The following is a 24,869-nucleotide window of genomic DNA, read 5'->3' on the forward strand; positions in this document are numbered from 1 at the left end:
CAAGGGGGTGAAAGAGGAAAGAGAGGGGGATGAAGAAGTTAGTGTTGGTGAGGTGATAGAAGATGGATTTGTAAAGGAGGAGCGTATGTCGTCTATCTTGTTTGTAAAGTAGTCGACAAAGTGGCTCGGCAAAAGGGTGGAAGGAGGAGGGGGACAGGGGGGATCAAGGAGGTTGGAAAAGATAGAGAAGAGTTTTTTGGGGTTAGAGAAGGAAGACTGAATTTTGGTCAGGTAGAACGAGCTTTTGGCTGCAGAGATAGAGGAAGAGAAGGAGGAGAGGAGAGATTGATAGAAGAGCAAGTCTTCCGCTTGATTCGATTTGCGCCATTTTCTTTCCGTCGCTCGCAGGGTGGCTCTCTCGGCGACCGAGTCCGACAACCACGGAGCCGGAGAGGATTTCCGAACCGGTCGTGTCTTAAAAGGACAAAGAGAATCAAGAGATGAAGACAGGGAAGAGAGGAGAGTGTCTGCGGCAGAGTTAGGCTGCATGAGTGAGAAGCAGTCAGTTGAGGGGAGAGCAGATAGGACAGAGGAGGCCAGAGAGGAGGGGCAGAGGGTGCGAATGTTGCGGCGTACAGGTGCAGAGTCTGTAGATATGGGTGGGTCGTCAGTACCAGAGAGCGAGAGAGAGTAAGAGATGAAGAAGTGGTCAGAGACATGGAGAGGAGTCACAGTGAGGTTAGAGGTAGAGCAGTTTCTTGTGAAAATGTAGTCAAGGTGGTTGCCGGCTTTGTGAGTAGGAGGGGAGGGACTGAGTGAGAGGTTAAAGGAAGACAGTAAGAGTAAGAGATCACATGACTTCTCTGTCTGGATGTTAAAGTCACCCAGAAGGATGAGCGGGGGCCGTGTTCCGAGTTCGATAGGAGGACGTCTAGCTCGTCAAGAAATCTCCCAAAGAACCAGGGGACGGTGAGAACAACAATGAAGTTGAACCGGATGAGTACTGGTCACCGCATGAAACTCAAAAGTCAGTGGGATAAAGAGTGGAAGCGGGTAGGGACAGAAACACCATGTGGGTGAGATGAGTAAACCTGTACCTCCACCCGACCAGAGGGTCTGGGTGTGTGGCTGAAGGAGAAGGCAGAGGAGAGAGCAGCCGGGTAGGCGTGTTGTCTGCTGTGATCCAGGTCTCAGTGAGAGCCAGGAAGTCAAGCGACTGCTCCAAGGCAAAGCCAGAGATGAAGTCGGCCTTGCGGTTGGCTGACTGACAGTTCCAGAGGCCTCCTGTGACCAGGTGCTGGGTGTGAGTAGAACGGGTAGGAAGGATAACAGAGGAGGGGTTCCGGTACATGAATGAGCGAGTCCTATAGTAACTACGAGTAGAGATACGCACAGGTATGGAAAAGACACACATATTCAAAAAATGGGGAAATACTCAGCCACCCCCGAAGACTCCTATGTCTTTGTCCTCCGAGTCTTGACTCCAACGGAAGACTCCTATGTCTTTGTCCTCCGAGTCTTCGTCACGCTGACGCTACAGCTGACGCGAAAAACCCCACCCGGTTATGAGCCCAAGTTAGTGCCAATTACCTCCAGCCGCGTTGACACCGCCCCTTGGCTTTTGGTATTCAAATGACACTCAATAGAAACCAGGTGACGATCGCTCGTCCAATCAGTGAAGATTCAGGTGTCGGAACGCAGGACACACCTCTCTACCAAAACAACTCCTTAAAACAGGACAGACTAACAATCTAGCAGCTTTAAACAACAAATACAACAGTAACTTTAGCAGATAAAACTTGTTTAAAGAAGATACTTAGCAGGATCCAAGTAGTCAGTAGTCTCGCCTCACAGGTAGAAAATGCACACATGCACACATGAACTGAATTGGTCCCACTTTGGCATCGCTGAGTGTTCTTGGCTCTCTCGCAGACGTTGAGAGCCCTCGAAGGAAACTTCTGTAGTTGTGTGAAATAATTACACACAAGAAAAATAAATATAAAATATTCTTATTCTAAGATTTTTTTTTTACATTAAAACAATCAATGGTATAATAGATTTTTGGGTATTTTTTTTAAATATATATAAATTATACGTTTAACGATATATATTTTGGAGAAATACAAACTAAAAGGGAACCACTTTTAACTAAATGCCATAATAATAATTCTAACGTGTGGCTCCAAGCTGTGTGGACACGGTGCGCCAGCGCCACCTGGCGGCCGCACGGAGCTCCTACAGGAAGGAGGAAGTGGTTTCGGAAGTGGACGCCGCACAGAAGGAATCGAAGGGAAAGGGCGGAGGAGAGGGAGCTACCAGGGGGGGGGGGGAGAAAAGAAAAAATGAATTACTATATATTTTTAAACCCCCACCGTGGTTTTTAGCGGCGGGACGACACGGACATATGCTCGCTAAAGTCCGCGTCGCAGGACTTCACAGACGTTAGGACGCCACCTCGTCTCCTCGGAGCGGCTAACGGCTCTAAGGTAAGTCCTCTCCGGGCGGCAGCCAGTGGGAACACCCGACGACGTTGAGCTAGCTGGCGGCGGCGGCGGTTTGCCAAGCGGCTCCGGAAACCCCGTTAGCGACAGACGTTGGCTATCTCCCTGTAGTCATGGTGACCTGACGGGGGGCAGTTTAACGTCGGAGTGATCGTGGTATGAACGAGTGCGCGCGCGCGCGCGCGTGTCTGTGTGTCGTTAATGCAGCCGTTGGTTTAAAAAAATTTAAAAAACGGTAGCGACATCGTGAAAGAGCGATTGTGTGAATGAAGCGGTTGTTTGTTTCGTCTTAAGCCGTTTAAAAACAGTCAACCGTCATTTATATATATATATTATATATAATATATGTTAGCCCTATTTTTGTATGGCTCGCTCGTCTTGTCACAGTTTTGAGGAAATACGCGTTGCGCTGCATCTGTCGGCGCCAACCGGCGGTCAACGGCCAGGTGAACGTGGCACTCGTGTTAATGTCGTTTGACTGCGGTCATTAAAAGCGGACACGTTAACAGTTAAAGGCTCCCTCCCCTTTTATTTTTTAACGAGCACATGAAGGCAACATGACGCGTTGTAATTGGAGGAACGTCACCGGGGGTCAGGTCAATATCGACTTAGCAAGGTTAGACCACCGCCTCATATGACACACATACACACACACACACACACACACAGACACACCTCTGCAACACAGCAGGACGACCTGTAAATTATCGTCTCACTGTAAATAATGCATATTTCCCAAAAAGCCAGAGGGACACAGGGATTTGACTGTGGCCCCACGTCCGTGAAAGCTTATTTAATTTACTATTTTGTTATCTGACAGTCAAAGTCCACTTTGCTGTTGCGTGTACAAGTTTAGTGACGTCCTCGCACATCCTGGCCCCGGCTGCAGTACTGGGTCATTGTCTCCCCCGAGGGGGGGAAGAGGAGGGAGGGAGGGAGGAAGGGAGCGGGCAGTACATCGATAAGTTTCTCTCGCCACGGACTATTGACGCCGTGTTTTTTTTTAAACAACTTGTAATCCCTCCCTCTCTCCTCATTTCTGATTCTCTCCAGGTGACTTTCCTCAGAGCTCGTTTGAGGCGGGCGGGCAGGTCCGGCGACGGGGAGCGAGCTGCGGAGGCCATGCATCAGGGGTGAGGGGGGCGGGGGGGGGGGGGAATCACAACACACACACACACACACACCGTCAGGCCGAGGTGGGCGTGGAGATGAAGCTCAAGCAGCGCATGGTGGTCCTGTGTGCCGTGCTCCTCCTGCTGGGCCTGGCCAAGATCTTCCTGCTGGACGGCGGCGAGGGCTCGGCGGCCAGCCGGCGTGACCTCCGGGCGTTTCGCAAGGTCAGCGTCCCGGTTCACCGTTTCCCAACTTCCAGTCTCGTCCGCCAACCGGCGGCCCGCGTCGCTCATCGGCCCGCTGTCCCCCTCCTCCTCGCAGATGGAAGCCGGCCTCTCTCTGTCGCGTGGCGCCCGCCTCACGCACACCCTCCAGTCGCCGTGGGAGATAGCGAGCCAGTGGGTGGGCCCGAGGGAGGTGTACCCGGAGGACACCCCCGAGCTGGCGGCCGTGCTCGCCTCCCTCGGCAGCGCCCGCATCGAGCGGGCGGACGTGGGCTACAAGGGCACGCAGCTCAAGTCCCTGCTGGTGCTGGACGGGGGCCAGAAGGTGGTCTTCAAGCCCAAGAGGTAACCGGATCGCACGCTCTGACTTTTTTTCTATTTTCCCGGCTCCGCGTGATTCCCGATGCCTTTATTTGTGTTCCGTTTCCATGCCGACGCAGATACAGCCGAGACCACGTGGTGGAGGGAGAGCCGTACGCCGGCTACGACCGGCACAACGCGGAGGTGGCTGCGTTCCACCTGGACAGGTGGGTCAGCGGCACGACAGTCAGGCCTCCAGATAAGACAGAGCTTCATTTAAATATAGAGTTTACTCAAGGCTTTCACAGGAAAAAACAAACGCAGACAAGAAGCAATAATCAATTTATACGATTAAAGAGAATAAAAGCAATAAAGCGTTGTTTTTTTTATGACTTCACTTAAAAGCAAGTGATTGATAAAGAGAGGACTGTTTCTGTAATCGTGACCACGAACTGCGGCGTGACGAGGTTCTGGTGTCCCGTCAGGATCCTGGGCTTCAGGAGAGCGCCCCTAGTGGTCGGGAGGAACGTCAACGTGCGCACGGAGATCAAACCGGTGGCCACGGACCAGCTGCTGGGCACCTTCCTCATGCAGGGTGAGGCTCTTCGTCTTCAGTCGGCACGAGACCAGGATATGACTCGACTTATCCTGTTTGCTGATGGCGTGACCGTTGGTCTAATAAAATGTCACACACAAAAAAAATTGAAAAACTTGTGCTAGAAAGTGCAAAAAAACCACCAGATGATTTATTTACAAGTGTAAATATTCAAAGAGGTTTTTAATTAGGTTTATCTTTGTGTCTTGAGGCAGACGCGTGGATGAAAATGCAGATTACAGTGTCAAATGTATTATTTATAACTATTATTATTATTTTAGGATTGCTGCATCATTGTGGTGATTTACCTTTAATGTGTCAGTTATTATTGATATTTAATAATATTAATCTAAAACCAATTCCTCACTTCATTGTGCGGGACATGAACTGCATATAAACTGACGTTAAGTGTAGTTTTAAGTTTTTTTGTGTTTTCATTTTTAGACAGACACAGATGAAAGTTGTGATAATAATAACTTTATATAGATTTAAAAAACAGAGTTTACAAAGAGAAGCAAAGCAGCCATCCATAACGCCAATACAGGTAAACATAACGCACCAACAGGTGGCGTCACGAGGAGGGACCCTGCAGAGAAGGACTTCTGGCATTCTCACATAGACTTCTTCTTCGTCTTCTTCTTCTTCATGTGTTTGTTTCTGCATCTCTGGATTCCTATTCGTTCCCTTCCCCCTCCTGCAGGTAACAACACGTGTTTCTATGGGAAGTGTTACTACTGCCGGGAGAGCGAGCCGGCGTGTGCGGAGGGCGACGTCATGGAGGGGTCGCTGACCCTCTGGCTGCCGGATGTCTGGCCGCTGCAGAAGCACCGGCACCCCTGGGGCCGCACGTACCGGGAGGGGAAGCTGGCCAGGTGGGAACATCCTGGTACTTTACCCTGTTGTTGTTGTTGGACATGGAACCGTCGTGCCAATGATGAGCGTCAACCGCCTTCGCCGTGTGTGTGTGTGTGTGTGTGTGTGTGTGTGTGTGTGTGTGTGTGTGTGTGTGTGTGTGTGTGTGTGTGTGTGTGTGTGTGTGTGTGTGTGTGTGTGTGTGTGTGTGTGTGTGTGTGTGTGTGTGTGTGTGTGTGTGTGTGCGTGCAGGTGGGAGTACGATGAGAGTTACTGCGAGGCGGTGAAGAAGATGCCTCCGTACGACGCCGGGCCGAGGCTGCTGGACGTCATCGACACGGCCATCTTTGATTACCTCATCGGGAACGCCGACCGGCATCACTACGAGAGCTTCCAGGACGACGGCGGCGCCAGCATGCTCATCCTGCTGGACAACGCCAAGAGGCGAGGAGGAGGAGGAGGAGGAGGAGGAACACAACCACAGAGCAATTATTCTGTCCTCTTGTTGTGTATTTTTGTGTAATTGAGTTCCGTGTGGTTTCTCGGCTGCAGCTTTGGGAACGCCGCTCTGGACGAGCGCAGCATCCTCGCCCCGCTCTACCAGTGCTGCATGTGAGTGACTCTCGTTTGTATTTATCAGAAGCCCGTCGGCGTCTCCTCACCGTGTCGCCTTCAGGGTCCGCGTGTCCACGTGGAACCGGCTGAACCTGCTGAAGGCCGGCGCCCTGAGCTCGGCGCTGCGCCAGGCGCTGACCTTCGACCCCATCCGGCCGGTCCTGGCCGAGCCGCACCTCGCCGCCCTGGACCGCCGTCTGTCGGGCGTCATGGCGACCGTGAAGCAGTGCATGGAGGCGCAGAGCCCCGACGGCACGCTCATCGAGGACCGGATGAACGTCCCGCACCCGTAGAGACGCGAGGAGCGACGGGAGCCGCCGGGACCCTCGTCTCTCTCCTCCGGGCGGAGGTGAAGAGACGCAGAGCGACCGACCCGACCCGACGGGTCCGCTACGTCAACTTATTCTCAGGACTGTTGTTCGCCATAAGACGGGATCTCCTCGCTTCCTCCTGCTCGGGACTCAGAGGGGAGGAGGAGGAGGAAGAGGAGGAGGAAGAGGAGAAAATGAGCCTCCAGCGTCTCGGTGAAAGATGGCCGCCGCTGTTTGGAGCCCAGAGACCAAGACACTGAAGGACGGTCCGGACTCTGAGGACCACGACCGGTTCCCGCTCCTCGACTGGAGATGGAACTTTGTCCGTAAACAAGGGATTCTGACTCCTCCATCATGTGTGTACAGACTTAACTGAGTAGTGACCTAGAATTATGAGACAAAAGAATATACATTTGTGGATTATGATATTAAGAAAGTGTGTGTGTGTGTGTGTGTGTGTGTGTGTGTGTGTGTGTGTGTGTGTGTGTGTGTGTGTGTGTGTGTGTGTGTGTGTGTGTGTGTGTGTGTGTGTGTGTGTGTGTGTGTGTGTGTGTGTGTGTGTGTGTGTGTGTGTGTGTGACATATTGTGCCGTGAATAAGAAGCTACTGAGGTGACGGGCTTGAGGGTGTGTGGGTTCATCTTCAGCATTAAACTATGATTATTTAATTGTGGTTCTCCCCTCGCTCTTCTCTTTTGTTCGTGTGCTCACCGTCTGTGATGAAGTGATGATGCTTCTTTAAAAAATATATTTTTAATTTAGTCCTCTTGGCTGTGAGACTCGTCATGAACACACTGGTTCTATTTGACAGTTCTATTTAGAATATCGAGTTTATGGAACTTTTAGTTTTGATTCTTTCGCTTCTCGGGGACTTCATTTAGTTCAAATTTAAGGCGTCGGTAACTTTTTTTTAAACTTTATTTTTTTTACAGCTGGGTGTTATTTATTTTCATTTTTACATAAATCCGGCATAATTATCAGTTAATTTTTCTCTTTTAATAAAACGCACTCACGAGAGAGGGAGTGAGAAATGTCGCACGACAATAAAAAGTAAATTCATGATATTTTCTCATTTAAAGCTTAAAAATACAAAGTTTTTATAGTTGAAATTAAAATCCTTGAAGCTGTGTTTCAGCGGCGCTCCGGTTCGGATCGCCTCGCCACGGCAGTGGAGCCTCGTCACCTGACATTTGCCTCATCTTCGCTTTGGTCGCCACGGCGATGGTGGTTTCACACAGTTTATAATCCTGATCTCTGATTCTAGTGAAGGGAAACTTGACGCCGCGGTCGCAGGTCCCCGCTTCTTATGTTTCATCAATTTCTGAGCCCCTGGGGATAAAAGTACTTTAAACTAATTACTACGTACAACAAACACTAGATGTCCCTCTAGATCACACAAACAACACACCGCTGAAACATAAACAACACACTGATGTAATTTATGAATATATGTATATACAGGACTGTCTCAGAAAATTAGAATATTGTGATGAAGTTCTTTATTTTCTGTAATGCAATTAAAAAACAAAAATGTCATGCATTCTGGATTCATTACAAATCAACTGAAATATTGCAAGCCTTTTATTCTTTTAATATTGCTGATTATGGCTTACAGCTTAAGAAAACTCAAATATCCTATCTCTAAATATTAGAATATCATGAAAAAGTATACTAGTAGGGTATTAAACAAATCACTTGAATTGTCTAATTAACTCGAAACACCTGCAAGGGTTTCCTGAGCCTTGACTAACACTCAGCTGTTATAAATCTTTTTTTTTACTTGGTCTGAGGAAATATTAAAATGTTATGAGATAGGATTTTAGAGTTTTCTTAAGCTATAAGCCATAATCAGCAATATTAAAAGAATAAAAGGCTTGCAATATTTCAGTTGATTTGTAATGAATCCAGAATGCATGACATTTTTGTTTTTTTAATTGCATTACAGAAAATAAAGAACTTTATCACAATATTCTAATTTTCTGAGACAGTCCTGTATATAAATATACATTTACAAATATATATTTATAAATGTATATTTATATATAAATACATTTATATATATATATATATATAAATACATACATATATATATTTATAAATATATATTTCGAAATGTATATATATTTATATATATATATATGTATATATATATATAAATGAATATTGGCTCAGTTTTAATTTATGTCATGTTTCATATCGGTGTCGTTTCAATTGGTTGTTTTCATCTCGACTGTAAATCATAAACGAACACGTCGCTCCGAACACCTGTTGGAATGAAACTTATACAATAAACGGAGTTTCCATTTGGCAATGAGCTTCTCTTTGTTCTCACCCTCCTGTCTGCTCTCTCTCTGTCAGCAGTTTCATCATAATAAAAACAGAGTGAAAGTGAACTGAGGCCTCTTGCATCACGCTGAGCTGGCAGCTGGAGGCTGAGGGCTTCCAGGTTGCGGCTGCAACGCCGCAGCGTGCTCATTGGGACATGCGACACCGCAACTCTTTTATGGACCTGCTTTACGGACTCTGAACTCTCCGGTGAAACCGCTGCTCCTGTCACCTCGCAGGGCCACGCGTCGGACATCAGATACCCGAGAAGTTGTTTTTGGTTTTGTCTGAGCTCATAATCACAGGAACCGTCTGTAGAAAAGAAAAAAAGCATCCCTCACTAACTTGATATCTGTTCATTGTAGTCAGGTGGAACATGCTCAGGAAAAGAAACTGTGAAACGGAGCGAAGCAGCGCGAGGCTGGCCAAGAAGAATCAAAGAAACAAGAATGTGTTATTTCTGACTGGAGTAAGTTGGAGAACAGGTTTTTTGAGTTGATTCTACGTCCATCTTTTATCGGTTCATGTGAACAGGCAGGAGGAAGAGGAGGAGGAGGAAGAGGCTACAGTTCTGTATCTGGTGCTTTCAGGGACTCTGTCTCTTGGTTGTACCAAATAACTGACATGTCTCAAGAAAAGGGAGCTCAGATGTAGAGATCTAGACGTTCACGGTCCCCAGAGGATGAATCCTTTACCATCGGTGGTCCTCTAGTTTCCTCCGGGCGTCGTCTCTCACCTCACTGAAGGTTTTGGGGGAGTCGATTAAGTCCAGAATCGAACACGCAACCCTTTGCCAATCCTGTCGGGAGTGGGATGAATTCCTGTTTGAATAATAACTCCACTGGAGTTTCAGGTTAGCAGCAGTTTCGACTGCAACAGGTTTTTCCTACAGGTGGAAATATAAAAAGATGATTTGATTCCGTGGGAAAGAAGTGAGGATCTCTGTTCTGATGCCGTCTGCGCTGTGGAGGCGTTCTGGTGATCCAGTCGGCCTCGCCGGCCTTTCGGTTGAAAGAGGGAAACCGTCTCCAGACAGTCACGCCGAAATATTGAAGAAGCTGCAACACAAGATTTCCTTTTTGCACATATTAGCTCCGGGCTGCAGGGAAGCTGTGGGTTAGAGGACAGCACACGTGTGCTTCTGTTTCACTGCAGCTCTCAACATATAGTTTATATACATTTACATTCAGAGCCAAATGAAACAAAGACATTCTGCATCGTGCCACACCTGTAATCTAAGAGGAATGCGTCTGTAACTGTCGGCCCTGTTTCTCTCTCTGCAGTTAGCTAGCTAGTTAGTGAGCTAGCGAGCTAGTGAGCTAGCTAGCTAGATAGTTAGCTAGCCAACTTGTAAGTTAGCTAGTTATGTATTTATTTAGTTAGCTAGTTGGATAGATATATATAGTTAGTTAGTTAGTTAGATATATATAGATAGTTAGTTAGATATATATATATAGATAGTTAGTTAGATATATATATGTAGATAGTTAGTTAGTTAGCTAGATATACATACACTACCGTTCAAAAGTTTGGGATCACCCAGACAATTTTGTGTCTTCCATGAAAAATCACACTTTTATTTATCAAATGAATATAAAATATAGTCAAGACATTGACAAGGTTAGAAATAATGATTAATATTTGAAATATTAATTTTGTTCTACAAACTTCAAGCTCAAAGGAAGGCCAGTTGTATCTCTTATATCACCAGCATAACTGTTTTCAGCTGTGCTAACATAATTGCACAAGGGTTTTCTAATCAGACATTAGTCTTATAAGGCGATGATCAAACACAATGTACCATTAGAACACTGGAGTGATAGTTGATGGAAATGGGCCTCTATACACCTCTGGAGATATTTCATTAGAAACCAGACGTTTCCACCTAGAATAGTCATTTACCACATTAACAATGTAGAGAGGGTATTTCTGATTGATTTAATGTTATCTTTATTGAAAAAACAGTGCTTTTCTTTGAGAAATAAAGTCATTTCTAAGTGATCCCAAACTTTTGAACGGTAGTGTATATAGATAGTTAGTTAGTGAGTTAGATATATATATATAGATAGTTAGATTTATATATATTGATTTATATATATATAGATATAGATAATTAGTTAGTTATATATATAGATCGTTAGATTTATATATATATATTGATATATATATATAGATATAGATAATTAGTTAATTAGATAGATAACTATATAGTTAGTTATTTAGCTAGGTCGTTAGCTAGTTATTTAGTTAGCTAGCTGGTTAGTAGGCCTAGAGCAGTTTGTTACTCTGAATTTCCTGAAACGCTGTTGTTGTATTTGTTGTTCCAACCACATTGTTTTCATGGCTAAGCTGCATTTATAAAACAACAATTGAAGAGGGACTTTCTGAAGGAATGTATTTAAATGATTGGAACCTGTAGTACGAGTTATTTTAACTTTCACAACAAGCTTCCTCGGTGGGGCCGATGGTCTGCGACTATGACACGTATAAAGAGATAAGAAACACACAAGACTAAACTGTGCAAAGAGAGACAGATAAGCAGTGTGTGTGTGTATGTGTGTGTGTGTGTGTGTGTGTGTGTGTGTGTGTGTGTGTGTGTGTGTGTGTGTGTGTGTGTGGACACGTCTGCCGGCAGATAGGACAGAAGCCAAGACGGATTTAGAACAGCAACGATGATGCAGGAGCACGATGGTGATGCAACAAGCGAGCAGTTTCTCTCGTGGAGAAAGTCCCTGCTTAATAGGCCACAGAAGAGAGAGAGAGAGAGAGAGAGATGTTGTTTTTATGTTTCCTTTCACTTTTGCGTTTCAGTCGAGCTTTCGTGTTCTGTGCCGCCAAACAGGTTGCACGAACAGATACAGTTGGAGCGGGGAAACCACCAGCCGAGTCTGGCTGCCTGCCGCCCGGTGCTCCTCTGAAAGCAGCCGCACGGCCCGGGATGACGAGGCAGCTGCTGCCGGTGGTCACCGGTGCTCGATGAGTGGATGGAACACCCAGAGATCTCCACTGTCTGCATGCACTGCAGTCAGGAGGGGATGCATTGATTGAGTATTCTTGAATCCGGCCCCTATGATCCATAATCCATGATCCTCTTCCCATGCCAGGACACTGATTGAATGACACTTTAAATTCATACATTAAAACATAAATCAGGTTTTTTTTGCATATCGTGGTTAAGTCACAGATTCAAATAAAGCTGCGATCAAAAGGAGGAAAACAATGTCATTATTAAACCAGTATTGATGCCGTGTGTTTGTGTGCAGAGGGATTCCCTCTGCTCTTTCTGTTTGCTTTTTATCGCTCAGGGAAGGGGGCGGGACTTAAGTTGGGATTCCCACTTTCTCTCTTAGTGTGTGGGAAGATGGACTCTATTTAAAGGACACAATCTGCACAACGAGAACCACACTCTGCATCATGGAGAGACGTCAAGCAGGAGAGGAGGACGCACTGGTGGAGGTCAGGGTGGAGAAGGGCTCACCGGTGGGGGTCAGGGTGGAGAAGGGCTCACCGGTGGGGGTCAGGGTGGAGAAGGGCTCACCGGTGGAGGTCAGGGTGGAGGTGGGCTCACCGGTGGGGGTCAGGGTGGAGAAGGGCTCACCGGTGGAGGTCAGGGTGGAGAAGGGCTCACCGGTGGGGGTCAGGGTGGAGGTGGGCTCACCTGCAGACCGCCGCGGCTACCTGAACTGTGCGGTCACCTTGGCGGCGCTGATGGGAGTGGTCACCTCGGCCCTGGCGGCGGCCTTCATCCTGCATCTGGTCACGTTCACCGCGGCATCGTGCAACCCGGTGAGAAACACCTCATAATAGTGTCTGTGTGTGTATGTGTGTGTGTGTGTGTGTGTGTGTCTCTATCATCTGTCTTGTCTCCAGGATTCGGGGCCATCGGATGCTCAGGCTGAATTCAACGTGACCTGCAGAAAACAAAGTAAGCATCGCTTGTATTTCCGCCGCTTTCCCTCTCGATGTTCTCACGCGCTGACGGGCCGATGTTCCCGTTCTCGCCAGCAGGGGGCGACGAACCGGGACGTTACGACATCTGCACCGTGAACAAAAGCGCAAACTACGTGATCTACGGCGAGGCGAGGAGCCCCGCCAGCCGACAAGTTTCCCTCGTCCAAACGCGGGGGAACGAGGACAGGCCGATCAAAACCATCCGCGGCGGCGAGGACGGCGAGGGAGAGTTCGTCTTCCTGGAGACGGTCAACATGATCAGCGGCACCAGGATAAGCGTCCTCTTCACGTCCGGAACCCCGACCAGCTGCCGCTTCCTCGTCTTCAAACTCTGACCCGGAAGGTCATGGGGCCACTCCGCCCTTAGAAATCCTTAAAAGTTGGGGCTGTTAGTTTAAATTTAAATATATATATTTGGCCAGTCTAGTTGGTTGTCTTTATTGATAACTTTTAATGTGCTTCACTTTTTTGACACAAAGGTTTCTTGTTCGATTTTTTCTTCTCCCTAGAGATCTGAAGACGGAGCCTGAAGGCATCACTTTTTGTTTCTGTGAATTATTGGGATGATTTAGTGCAGCTTAAATCTTTTTAAATATATTTTTGCACATGTCGTGAGTCTTATTGGTATAAATAATCGTCCACTTCAACAATCAACAGATTCCAATATGATTTTTTTTGCCGTGTTGTTTAATAAAGTTGACTAACTTTGTGATGCGGTGCTTTGATTTCTTTTAAATTATGTAATGTTTTTATTGGAAGTTTAAAGGGTAGGTTCACGTAGTTTCAATTTATTTCTGATAGAGATGAATATAAAATTATAAAAACAAATACAGACCGAACCGGCATTACAAAAACATAGATATAGACAATAAATTAAGTAAGTATTGTTTGAAATTAGTCCATCAAAGTATAAAAAAAGTTGTTAAATAAATCATAGAATAAAAAATGATTTTAAATAAATAAATCACAGCATAGTATATAATGGGAAATGTCCTTAACAGTCATCCTATAGAGTAGTAGCTCAAAAAATATCACTGAAAAGTCAGTTTGTTAGAAAAAACATAACCAAATTATGTATTTTTTAAATCTAAAAATGTAATACTAGATTATGATATAAAACATCGTCATTAGAAAAGACCAAAAATGAAATGAAGTAAAAGTATAATTTGTTCGTTAAAAGTCATAGGATTGTATGTTATGTGTTATAATACAGTTTAAAAAACACAAAAACCTGTATGTTATATGAAAGTCATAAAAAGCTTATTGTATAGTATGCCATAAAAGAAAAGTCATCTTATCATATGATCTTTGGTTGTGTATGTTATGATGTTTTATTGTCTCTAAAGATGCCCGACAGCCTTAAAGCTTGAACTGCATCACCTGAGGGAACCCGTTCTCAGATTTCCATCACGTACCTGTTTCAGTTTGACACCTCGTGAAACTCCCACACGCCGTTAATCCCTCTCGTCTCAGAGAGGAAGTCAAGGTCATCACCGTGATGCAATATTTAGAGTAACGCCTCCTCCCGCCCAGAGCATCCACCCGAACGCGGAGGAGCAGCTTTCTGTATCCGACAACACACACACATCACAACTTAAGCTCCTCCTCCGTCAAGACTTCACACACATGATATGAGGTCGTGAAAATAAGACATTTAGTAAAACTGGCAAGTATAAGAAAGATTTTTTAAAACAATATTTAAAACAAGAAATGATTTGGCTTAAAAGATTTACTTCACATGTTTGCACCCTTTAGCGCATTTAATCACGGATGACCAGGCACGTGCACAGATAGAGCCCTAGTGGTGCTCAAGCACCAGCCCCTTTGCCCTGGATGAGTAAAGTGCCCTTTTTGCTGGAGCCACTTGTTTTTTATTCATCCGAATTTAAGAATAAAAGTTACTCTTTCTGTCAAGTCCCACCAAATGTGTTTTGATATCCGACGGGGCATTTATTTGAGTTCTTGTGAGAATTTCACCCAAACATGCTCCGTGCCACTCACGAGCCCCCCCCCCCCCCCCCCCCCCTCCACTTGGTGCTCTGCTCGCGCAGTGTTCCTCGCGCCACACCAAACGGCTGCACCTCCTTCTCCTCTGACCAGCAGCATCAGACACACAGGTCATGACTGTTTGTCCCCTGACGTTGTTTGGTGATAAATTAACCACGCCAACATTAGCGCTGCTGAAAACATGACGTCACAACTGGTCCGACGTTTCCTAAGACAATACACATCAAACTCACGAAATCCGTGGTTTCACAGACTTGTCCAGCTGTTTACTGACGTCATGTTTAATGAACAGATAGAGGGAGAGATATACAGGCAGGCATCTTCCTTGTGTTGTATAAATGCTATTGAGACAATTTCGAAAGTATGTTGAAATTATTAATTAATTTTATGATAAATGTCACAAGAATTCACAGCTATAAAATTGCAGCTAAACTATGAATGCTATTCTTGTACCAAATTGTTTTATGTGGTAGGTTTCTCTTTGTTTTGTCTGTTCCAGTTTTACAAAGATCAATCTTGTATGAGCATTGCAGAGGGTGAAAAGAGTAAACGCAAGAAAAATAACACTTACTAACTTACTAACCAGTGAGGTCATGCCGAAATATCAGACTGAGGCTTTATAACTTTTTACAGAGGTTGATATTTCCGGCATGACCGAGCGGTCGAGGTTAGTAAGTTGTTTATTATATGGCATTTTTGGCTCCTATTATTTTGTAAATAAAAACTAATTGTTAAAAGAAAAGAATTTCATTTTGTTTAGCTCTCATGTCCTCTCACGACACAATGTGTTTCAATTACTTGCTAACTTCAAGTTCCAGCGATCAATATAAAAATAATTTTGCCGATGGGTGCCCTTTTTTGTGGTTTGAGCACCTGCCCCCCAAAATGTCTGTGCACGTGCCTGCTGATGACCATGTGATAGTTCAGTTTTTCTTTTTTAAGAAATTTGCTAATATTTCTGAATTTCTGTTTTTTTCTGTCCAGATGGGGTGCTGAGTGAAGATTTATGAGAAATAAAATGACATTTATTGATTTTAGAGTGAATAATTTAAAGGGGTCTGAATACTTTCCGAAGGCCCTGTGGATCATCAAAGAACTGCAATTAGTATTGCTGACCCTAAAAACATTTGTTTATGAAGGATCTCTAAAAATTACATTTGTCTCTCCTTTCTTTTTCTTTAATTTACTCCAGATTTTCAAAATCAGTCCCGAAATAAAAGACAAAATGTAATCATAATGTACTTTATATTTCCTGCATGAGTTTTTCAAGTAAACTCCAAGAATCCAACCCCCCAAAAAATTAAGAAGAAAGATGATTTTCACAGAAACAATGACACACAAATACAAGTTAAAGATGTCTCTCTTCCGTGGGGAACGTCCACACACACACACACACACACACACACACACACACACACACACACACACACACACACACACACACACACACACACACACAGACACACACACACACACACACGTTCTGGCTGTTTACATACCTGAGGAGATGATACTGTTCAGGCTCAGAGCAGAAATACAGGTTGTCTTACTCGTCCCATACGCCTTTATTTAACTTTGAGATATCTCGTTTACTCGAGGGGTGACTGAGGCTCGGTGGTCGTCCTTCAAGAGGATTGAGAGTCACGATAGAGGCTAACGATGTTAATGAGTGACAGGTAAGCAGGGTGGCAGGTAACCAGAACAGGTGATGCACAAGAAACCCAGCAGCAGAAACTAGCAGCCCGGAATATAATCCAATGGAATGAGGAAGTAGATCAAACAGCAGATCAATATCACGAATACTTGCAATAAGTAAGAAGTAATAATTATGTTTGTGTTACACGTTTTCAGCAATTGTATGTTTTTAACATGTCTAACTCTCTCTAATTAGTCTCAAGTCTTCTTCAATTCAGCGTGATGCTCATTTAGTAAACGAATGGTCTCATTTAGAGGTAAATATACCGTGAGGCCCAACATGCTTTAAGGCGGAGCTACCTTGTGATTGACAGGTTGCGACCACGGCGTCTGAGAGGTGGTCCGGGTTTTTTGTCCTACAACTTTGTTTTTATTTCTTTGAAAGTTAATTGTAACATTTTGGAAGCCTACATTTGTACTTAGCTCCTCCCACTTATGTCACATCTGGTTGCAAACAAAAGTCAAAGCCTCAGTTCAATTAAATGTAATTTATTGGGCTATCAAGGTGCAGGATAGCCAAAGCCTCAAGTTATAATGAGATCATAAAGACAAGGAAGACGTTACGATTTGTAAAATCAAGTAAATAGTCGTTAACCCTTGGTGTGTGTGTGTGAGCGAGCTTATTTTCATGACCTGTGGGGACATGTGTTTGTTTACACACTCACATTGTGGGGATTCTATTTTAAGATGCAAACTCATTATTTTGAGAGAATACATTGTTATTTCTCCTATAGATGACTTGCATGATGTTTCCCCATCACAGTGTAGGACTCGGGCTTCATGGACCAAAAGGTCAAAACTGTGGTTTATCTAACCGACCGACCTGCAGCTACATTTCTGGTAAACGCATCCTTTGGGCACATTTCTTGGACAACACACCCACACATTTAGATTAACATGTTGTCACGAATTCCCCACCTTCCTAGTTAAATTCATCCTGCTTACATGTTTAATTAACTCTCCTGTCATTCCAGATCCTGTCATCCTCACCTGATTGTCCCTCATTCCCTTCACCTGGTCCTCACGCCCTTCTCACCTGCCTCTGATCACCTCGTTAGTCCCTCATTCCCTTCACCTGGTCCTCACGACCTTCTCACCTGCAGCCCATCCCCTCATTAGTCCCTCACTATCTAGCTCCCTCACTTCCACTTGTCCTCTGCCAGATTGTCTTGTGTGTCACCGCCAAACCTTCCAGCGTTATTAGAGTTTATTTCTGACCTGCCTATTACGACCCTGTTTGCCTGTTAACCCGACTCAAGATTTTGCCTGCCCCTTTTTTGGATTTGTTGTCCTGTTGGACTGACTACCTGGTTTTGACCCTGCCTGAAACATACAGTAAACTGCCTCCTCCTGCATTCCTGTGTTTGTCGTGCTTTTGGGTTCCAGTACCTGTAACCCTTACACATGTGGTCCCAAAAGTTTGCTGGTCAGGTGAGTCATTGTGAAAATGCACCAGAGAGGGAGGGGGGGGGGGGGATGTTGCAATCAATGCAACATCTCAAAGTGGTTTCTAAGTCTCCCATTATCTGCAGGATTCACCCAAATAAAAAAATTAAAATCATGTGAAGTAATGGTAACATAAATATATATTTCCATTTTGAATAAATAGATTTATTTGGATGAAATTAAATGTAAACTTCCTCAAACATATGTGTATACCTGTTACTGAGTTTGTCCAATATTATACCAGCATATATATATTACACAAATAATAATATTATAATATCCAGAGCTGCTGAAGTCAGGTGACGTATAGGCGACCAAACAGTTTAATTAAAAATAAAACTATAAACTGAACGTATGTGGCTGCTGCTCATATTTTAAACACATTGATGAGTCTTTCATCATGTTTATCATTTTCGGACATAAGTAGCTGCTGTAGGTAGCGAGGAAACACAGGATAGTAAACAACATGCAGGCCAATAAAACATATTTTAATATTTGAGGCTCCATATCTTAATAATACCCCTGAATGTGACCTGAGTTCAGCGTGAGCCTAACAACCTCCAAAGATGGGCACTTATAACCCAAGTGGGGAGGAAAAGGTGACACGCGAGTGAGCCGGGTGGTTTGTATACCTGGTACTCTAGCGCCCTCTGGTGGAAGGAAACATAAACTGCATGGGAAAAGTTTGAATCGATGAAAAGTAAATATGGAAAACGATCCAGAATTTACAAAATGAAAATGACACGATAAACAGAAAGCATCAGAAATAAATGAAATGCAATGCTCTTCTTGTTATTGTAAAGTAGCAGCAGAATGGTATGAGGGGCCGTGAGGGACATTATTCAGAATACCCTCTCACACACACACAACTGAAATGCTCTCACACACACACACTAGTGAAATGCTCTCACACACACTAGTGAAATGCTCTCATACACACTACTGAAATGCTCTCACACACACTACTGAAAAACTATATGCTCACACACACAACTGAAAATCTCTCACACATACTAGTGAAAAGCTCTCACACACATACATGATATGAAAAGCTCTCATACACACATATAAAAATTTCACTTGAAACGGAAGGTGCAGTGTTGCCAGGTCCGCGGTTTTCCCGCGGCATTGGGCAACTTTTGAAGTGTTGCCGCGGGTTGAATTTTGTGTCCGCTGGTTCAGGTAGACCTATTTTGCATGCAAATTACATGAATATCTTTCAATAAAAATCCATATTTTAAATGAAATAATTTATTTATACCCAAATCCTACCATAAACTGCTTTTAATGCTGGCATACTAAACATTTGGTGTTACTTTGTAGATATTATAATACATTTGGCAATGATAGCAATGCTGTTGGACTTTAAAAGCAGTGTATATGGTTTGGCACGGGCATATTTTGAGTTCTGATATTGGGCTGGTTTTATTGGCCATTGGGCTGGTTTTGTCACACAGACCTGGCAACCCTGGGAAGGTGTTTCAGTTGAAACGGAAGGTGATCAAGGATGGCAGATCAACAATGCTCAACAGCCCTTAAGCAACGGCGTTACTAAACAACATATTGGCCTCAGCGGAGACAATCAGAACACTGTCTAATGCCTCAACTGTTCGGCAGCAGCCGGTGTTACACCCCTACTGGTTTTCAAACCTACAGGTTTCCCTACGCGTGCCTGCGTTGTGTTCTCTTCACATCTGCAGCGGGGCTCTGTCTCGCTCACCAGATTCGTCACACATTCACAAACATATTGCTGGAGATCTTCAAGCCACCGTTCATATCCATTTCGGCGATTACGATTGTACAAGTGAGCAGTGCATCACAGCCACGGATGAAGAAATACATTTTCGAAAAAATAAAAATGAAAAGATCGCCCGACCTGGTTTCGATCTCTTTCACGCAAAAGGAGACTGCACTCAAAGACACGCAGTCTATGCGCTGCCCCAGATAGCAAAATTCATCCGGCCCATTGTTGGGCCACATGATTGAGTTTCTTCTGGCCCAGTATACGCCCGAGTCCTCGGCCCGAAACTGGCCAATATACAGCATGACTGTCAGATGAAACATAAGTGGGCCGGACCTGGACCGATGCGTTTCAACATATTGTAAAATGCTGTGGCCCAGTTCTGGCCCACATACTACAACATTCTAACTTTTTATAATTAACTCCAGCGTTGGCCCAGCTCTGGCGCAAATACTGCTATCAGATTACGATTGTGCTGCTGGCCCAGACCTGGCCTATGTGCTGCATGATGGGTTGTCTTGTTGCCATGGAGACCTAAAATCCCACCCCACCTCTGTTCCACACATTACTTTTGCATTTCTTTCATCATGCTTCTTAAAAGCTGAAAGTGATACTTTTCCCCCCTGTAAATTAATAATATTAATATAATTTTACAGAGCTGCAGTTTTTAAATGCTAAAATGTTGCCATGTGTTTAAAATATAAAGAAAATATTAAAATACCCATTATCATATTTCAGCTTTTCACAGACAGACCAAAGAAAAAGAAAAAACACATTGAGGAACACAAATTACCCTGATGGTGCACACATATGTTGATATACATTCATGTGTATTTCTGTTAGAAGTCAAAAACAAATATAAAAGTTTAACTCAACTTTAATTAAAATTGTACAGTATTTGTAAATCAATGTATTGAAATAGAGCAACAATCAAGATAACAAGTATCAATATAACAATAACCAACAAGTTCATGGAGCTAAACTTATTTTTAAAACAATGTATTGAAGAGCTTAACAATCAATATAACAAGTATCAATATAACAATAATCAACAAGTTCAGGGAGCTGAAGGTATTTGGGCTCGCCTTCTTCTGCCCCCTTCTCTGTCCGCTGCCAGCTGTAGCCACCTCTTCATGAACATCTCCACCTCTTCATGAACATCTCCACCTCACGTTCAGAAGCCCTCGATGTCAGTGGGTTCTTCCGTACGGCAGCTGATGTGGGAAAAAGTTTTCAAAGACATTAAAGTTTCTGTTGGTACAGAAACAAAATGAGTTGAAGTTCTATCTGAACTATGAGGAGCATTTACCGATTACAGCCGTCTTCAGCCGTCCCATTTACTCCTCTCCAATTGGTTTCCTTTGCCAGGGTGTTTGAGATTGTTGTCTTCATGAGACGCCAAACCGTATCCTTGACATCACTTCCGCCAATCAGGCTGAGATGGTTTATCTAAAGTATGAAAATATTATGTATACGTGTGCCTCTTGTCATAAAGAATACACATTCACTCACTCACCAGTTTTGATCGAAAGTCAGATTCCTGAAGTTGGCTTTCAAGACGTTGGAGGCCTTGCTGGCCCCTTACTGGCAGGAGACCCTCATCTATTTCAAATTGAGACGCATCTTGTTTTCTTGCATGTAGAATCTGTAGGATGCGTGTTTGTTGCTCGAGAATCATCTCCTGTTTAGTCAAGCATTTCCCGCATTAATGCTGAAAAAGAAATATGTAAAATATGACATAAACATGACATACAACGTGATGACTTTGGGGTTTTTAGGTGCTTAATTACAGGATTTTGCTACCATTAATAAAACAATGAAGCCCTTTGATATGAAGGTGATTGCAACGTTTGATGAAGCCTGGGTTTTAGGGATTTAAGTTCTATTCACACCTAATCTGTTTATGTCCATTCAAAAGTATATATATTTGACAATGTTTGTATATGTGTGTGAATTGACCTGAATAGGAAGCATCCTTTAAAAAAAACTAACATATTATTTTGCACAAAGATGAGACAGAGCCATCTTTTCTCCTCTCAAACAAATGTTGTTGTTTTTTAAACAGCGACGTACCACCAATACTAAATACATTTAGGAGAAACACTAAAATAATACATAAATGATCTACCATTTACAGGTTGTAGTTTCAAATGGGGCCTGAGGACTCCAGGATGGCACAGGCACTGGCTGAGGCCCTGGATGATCAGAATCTTAGATTTGGGTAGAAAAAGAAGAAGAAAACTTTAAGCCAAACATAAATACTTCAAACATTTAGACACCATCGTTTAATGAATGATTGTGTTGCGTTTGCAAAAGATATTTTGGTGGGAATATATAGGAGATTTTGGCAAATTCCCATAATTGCCTTTTGGCCAAAAAAAGTTGTGGTTTCATGGCGGTTTGTGTGTATGAAGAATGTATTGAGCTCAGCTAATTTGAGCATCGGCTGGCTCTCATCTCCATATTTACAGTGCAGACATGAGTGGAGCCGATCAAAACATCTGACTCTCAGCAAGAAAGTAAATAAGTATTAGATTTTGGCTTTTTACTTTTAGATCAAAGTAATGATAGTTAACTTATGTTTACCACTTCTACTTCAATATCACCACTTAATGACCAAAACGTTTTCAATAGAAGAAAAAATCCATTAAAATCACGTTGAAACAGAGAAAATGTAACTCCAACTGAATTGAATAGAACTTGAATTTAAAATGTGTAACACTTTGCAACCAGGTCTCTTACAGTCAACTCCTGCAGGCGTCCCGCTGCAGCTCCCACTTGGTGAACTGTCTTGTGGCCTTCTGCTGAATGAATGTCCTGGTTTCTGAGGGAACTGGACAGCTTATGTAAAGAGGACAGAGACAAACAAGAGTTAATTAGAGTTAAATGCATTGCTGACAGAATACAAAACATTTTAACCACAGTTTGGATTCTTATTACCTTTCTTACTTATTTTTGCTTAGTGAAAGGCCTCGCTTAACCCTTTGGGGGCGGGGCCTGCGTCGATGCGTAAAACCAGATGTTTACATTTTTTATAAAATTATATCATCACAATAATACCTGAACACCTTTCCTCAACAGGCGGCCCACACCGCGTTACCTACTACTGGGCCGTTGTCGGTATATCGATGTGGGCCGCACCCTTACTGCAGGATTACACACGTTTCCCGCCAGATTTTGTCAATGTCCTCAACAAAGAAAATAAAGCGATTGTCATGTAAAGTTTGCATTTGAAAATATAAGTCATGCCAAATCCAAGTAGCCCTCCGCTTACTTACACCTTAACCTCCATTTCTGATTCAAAAGTATTGAATTTTATCGATGGAAAACTAAATAATCGTGAGCTAACCGGTGTCTCAAACGACAGTCAGTTCCTGGCAGACGATCACATTGTGGCATGACACAGCAGGTTTTAATGAGGGAGGGAGTTTGACGTTAAAAAGATATGAATATCAGCTTTTAAAATGAGAGCTTTCCTCTATGAAAAACGTACAGCCCCCCTTTATATTTATAATTCAATGAGAAAAACTGAAACTCTGACTCAGTGGAAACCTGACTGAACTAACGTTAGCTAGCAAGAGTATAGCTGCCGCTAATAGAAATTCAGCTGAGAAAGAATAGGTATCGAAACTGTTAAACACAGCGCGCACTACTAACAGACAACCTTTTGATTGTGGGGACTCAAATATATATTTTTAACAAATATGTTTGTACTTACCGATAGTGGACTGACGCCGATGAAATTCACTGCGCACTTGAAGGCAGACCGTTGTTTCCCAACCGCGTCGAGGTTTTGAGGAGCGCTTGGTATATTCATCAGGGTCTCCCGCTGGTGTTCCCCCGGGATTTCACACGATCAGCTTTACTTTCTTTTACGACTGTGATTGACTAAATAAAAACTAATGGAATAAAAACTAGGTAGATGTGCTATTTTATAATGTGTATTTAACTGGCAGTTGGTTGGACAAGACAATTGCATTTTGTGAAATGTAGACACGAGTGCGTCAGTTCGGGACAGGCTGTAGTTAAAAACAATGTAACCTTCCCTGTTGCACCTGGCATAAATAAATGCTGGTTGATGTTAGTGTTATCGGTTCTGGCCCAGCAACGACATGTATACTTCACAGACGGTTGCATTCAGTCGGTGTTGTGGGCCAACAACTAACGGCATAGTATTGGGCCATGACCTATGTAACAACATTTGGCCCAGTAATAGCTTTACTACCAACATATTGTAATGCTACGTCCACTTCTGGACCAAGTCTGGCATATACACTGATAATCTGTACGTGAGTCAGCCGACACTGGCGGAAGACAGCCAGAGTCGGCCCAGAACTGACTGCTATCTGGGGCGCCACTAGATATTAGTTTCAGCTCAAGTAATTTATATATTGATCCATTAAGTCGAAGGGATCTGAAACAACTGGTTACCTTAAGCGGATATGTACACTTTGAAACATGTTTAGCGATGCTTGTTCGCAACATAAGAAATGTGACTTATCGCCGAAATGGATATGAACGGGGGCTTGAAGATCTCCAGCAATATGTTTGTGAATGTGTGACGAATCTGGTGAGCGAGACAGAGCCCCGCTGCAGATGTGAAGAGAACACAACGCACGCGCAGGGAAACCAGTAGGTTTGAAAACCAGTAGGGGTGTAACACCGGCTGCTGCCGAACAGTTGAGGCATTAGACAGTGTTCTGATTGTCTCCGCTGAGGCCAATATGTTGTTTAGTAACGCCGTTGCTTAAGGGCTGTTGAGCACATTGTTGATCTGCCATCCTTGATCACCTTCCGTTTCAACTGAAACACCTTCCCAGGGTTGCCAGGTCTGTGTGACAAAACCAGCCCAATGGCCAATAAAACCAGCCCAATATCAGAACTCAAAATATGCCCGTGCCAAACCATATACACTGCTTTTAAAGTCCAACAGCATTGCTATCATTGCCAAATGTATTATAATATCTACAAAGTAACACCAAATGTTTAGTATGCCAGCATTAAAAGCAGTTTATGGTAGGATTTGGGTATAAATAAATTATTTCATTTAAAATATGGATTTTATTGAAAGATATTCATGTAATTTGCATGCAAAATAGGTCTACCTGAACCAGTGGACACAAAATTCAACCATGCAACACTTCAAAAGTTGCCCAATGCTGGAAAACCATGACCTGGCAACACTGCACCTTCCGTTGCAAGTGAAATGCCTTCGGTTTCAAGTGAAATTTTTATATGTGTGTATGAGAGCTTT

At 43.7% G+C, this 24,869-nt stretch overlaps 2 protein-coding genes and 1 long non-coding RNA gene across 5 annotated transcripts; 2 read left to right on the top strand and 1 right to left on the bottom strand.

Annotated features, from left to right (window-relative positions):
• Positions 1–2,276: 2,276 nt before the first annotated feature.
• fam20b (FAM20B glycosaminoglycan xylosylkinase) lies at positions 2,277–7,118 on the top strand. Its single transcript, XM_056415556.1, has 9 exons — positions 2,277–2,426; positions 3,495–3,778; positions 3,876–4,123; positions 4,219–4,305; positions 4,564–4,673; positions 5,374–5,545; positions 5,778–5,969; positions 6,078–6,137; positions 6,202–7,118. Exons 2-9 carry the CDS (start codon positions 3,650–3,652, stop codon positions 6,431–6,433), a joined length of 1,230 nt encoding a protein of 409 aa, XP_056271531.1. The 5' UTR covers positions 2,277–2,426; positions 3,495–3,649; the 3' UTR covers positions 6,434–7,118.
• Positions 7,119–12,189: 5,071 nt separating this feature from the next.
• Positions 12,190–13,374, top strand: LOC130193484 (uncharacterized). Its single transcript, XM_056413949.1, has 3 exons — positions 12,190–12,561; positions 12,646–12,700; positions 12,781–13,374. The coding sequence occupies exons 1-3, from the start codon at positions 12,190–12,192 to the stop codon at positions 13,059–13,061; spliced, it is 708 nt and encodes a 235-aa protein (XP_056269924.1). The 3' UTR covers positions 13,062–13,374.
• A 7,102-nt stretch (positions 13,375–20,476) lies between these two features.
• LOC130194524 (uncharacterized) lies at positions 20,477–23,960 on the bottom strand. Of its 3 annotated transcripts, XR_008831862.1 has the most exons (6): positions 23,334–23,960; positions 22,358–22,456; positions 21,744–21,825; positions 21,132–21,326; positions 20,925–21,064; positions 20,477–20,829 (listed from the first exon to the last, which is right to left on the bottom strand). It is a non-coding gene; the product is annotated as an uncharacterized LOC130194524 (long non-coding RNA). The 3 variants fall into 3 exon arrangements; XR_008831861.1 differs by having other exon boundaries at positions 21,751–21,825; positions 22,358–23,960; XR_008831860.1 differs by having other exon boundaries at positions 22,358–23,960.
• Positions 23,961–24,869: the final 909 nt, after the last annotated feature.

The sequence above is a fragment of the Pseudoliparis swirei genome, chromosome 5, assembly GCF_029220125.1.
Source record: "Pseudoliparis swirei isolate HS2019 ecotype Mariana Trench chromosome 5, NWPU_hadal_v1, whole genome shotgun sequence".
NCBI lineage: Eukaryota > Metazoa > Chordata > Actinopteri > Perciformes > Liparidae > Pseudoliparis > Pseudoliparis swirei.

Coding starts and splice junctions, on each gene's coding strand:
- fam20b (XM_056415556.1), top strand. CDS start 3,650: ATGAAGCTCAAGCAGCGCATGGTGGTCCTGTGTGCCGTGCTCCTCCTG. Junction 3,779..3,875: donor ACCTCCGGGCGTTTCGCAAG/GTCAGCGTCCCG, acceptor TCCTCCTCGCAG/ATGGAAGCCGGCCTCTCTCT. Junction 4,306..4,563: donor GCTGCGTTCCACCTGGACAG/GTGGGTCAGCGG, acceptor GTGTCCCGTCAG/GATCCTGGGCTTCAGGAGAG.
- LOC130193484 (XM_056413949.1), top strand. CDS start 12,190: ATGGAGAGACGTCAAGCAGGAGAGGAGGACGCACTGGTGGAGGTCAGG. Junction 12,562..12,645: donor CCGCGGCATCGTGCAACCCG/GTGAGAAACACC, acceptor TCTTGTCTCCAG/GATTCGGGGCCATCGGATGC. Junction 12,701..12,780: donor CGTGACCTGCAGAAAACAAA/GTAAGCATCGCT, acceptor CGTTCTCGCCAG/CAGGGGGCGACGAACCGGGA.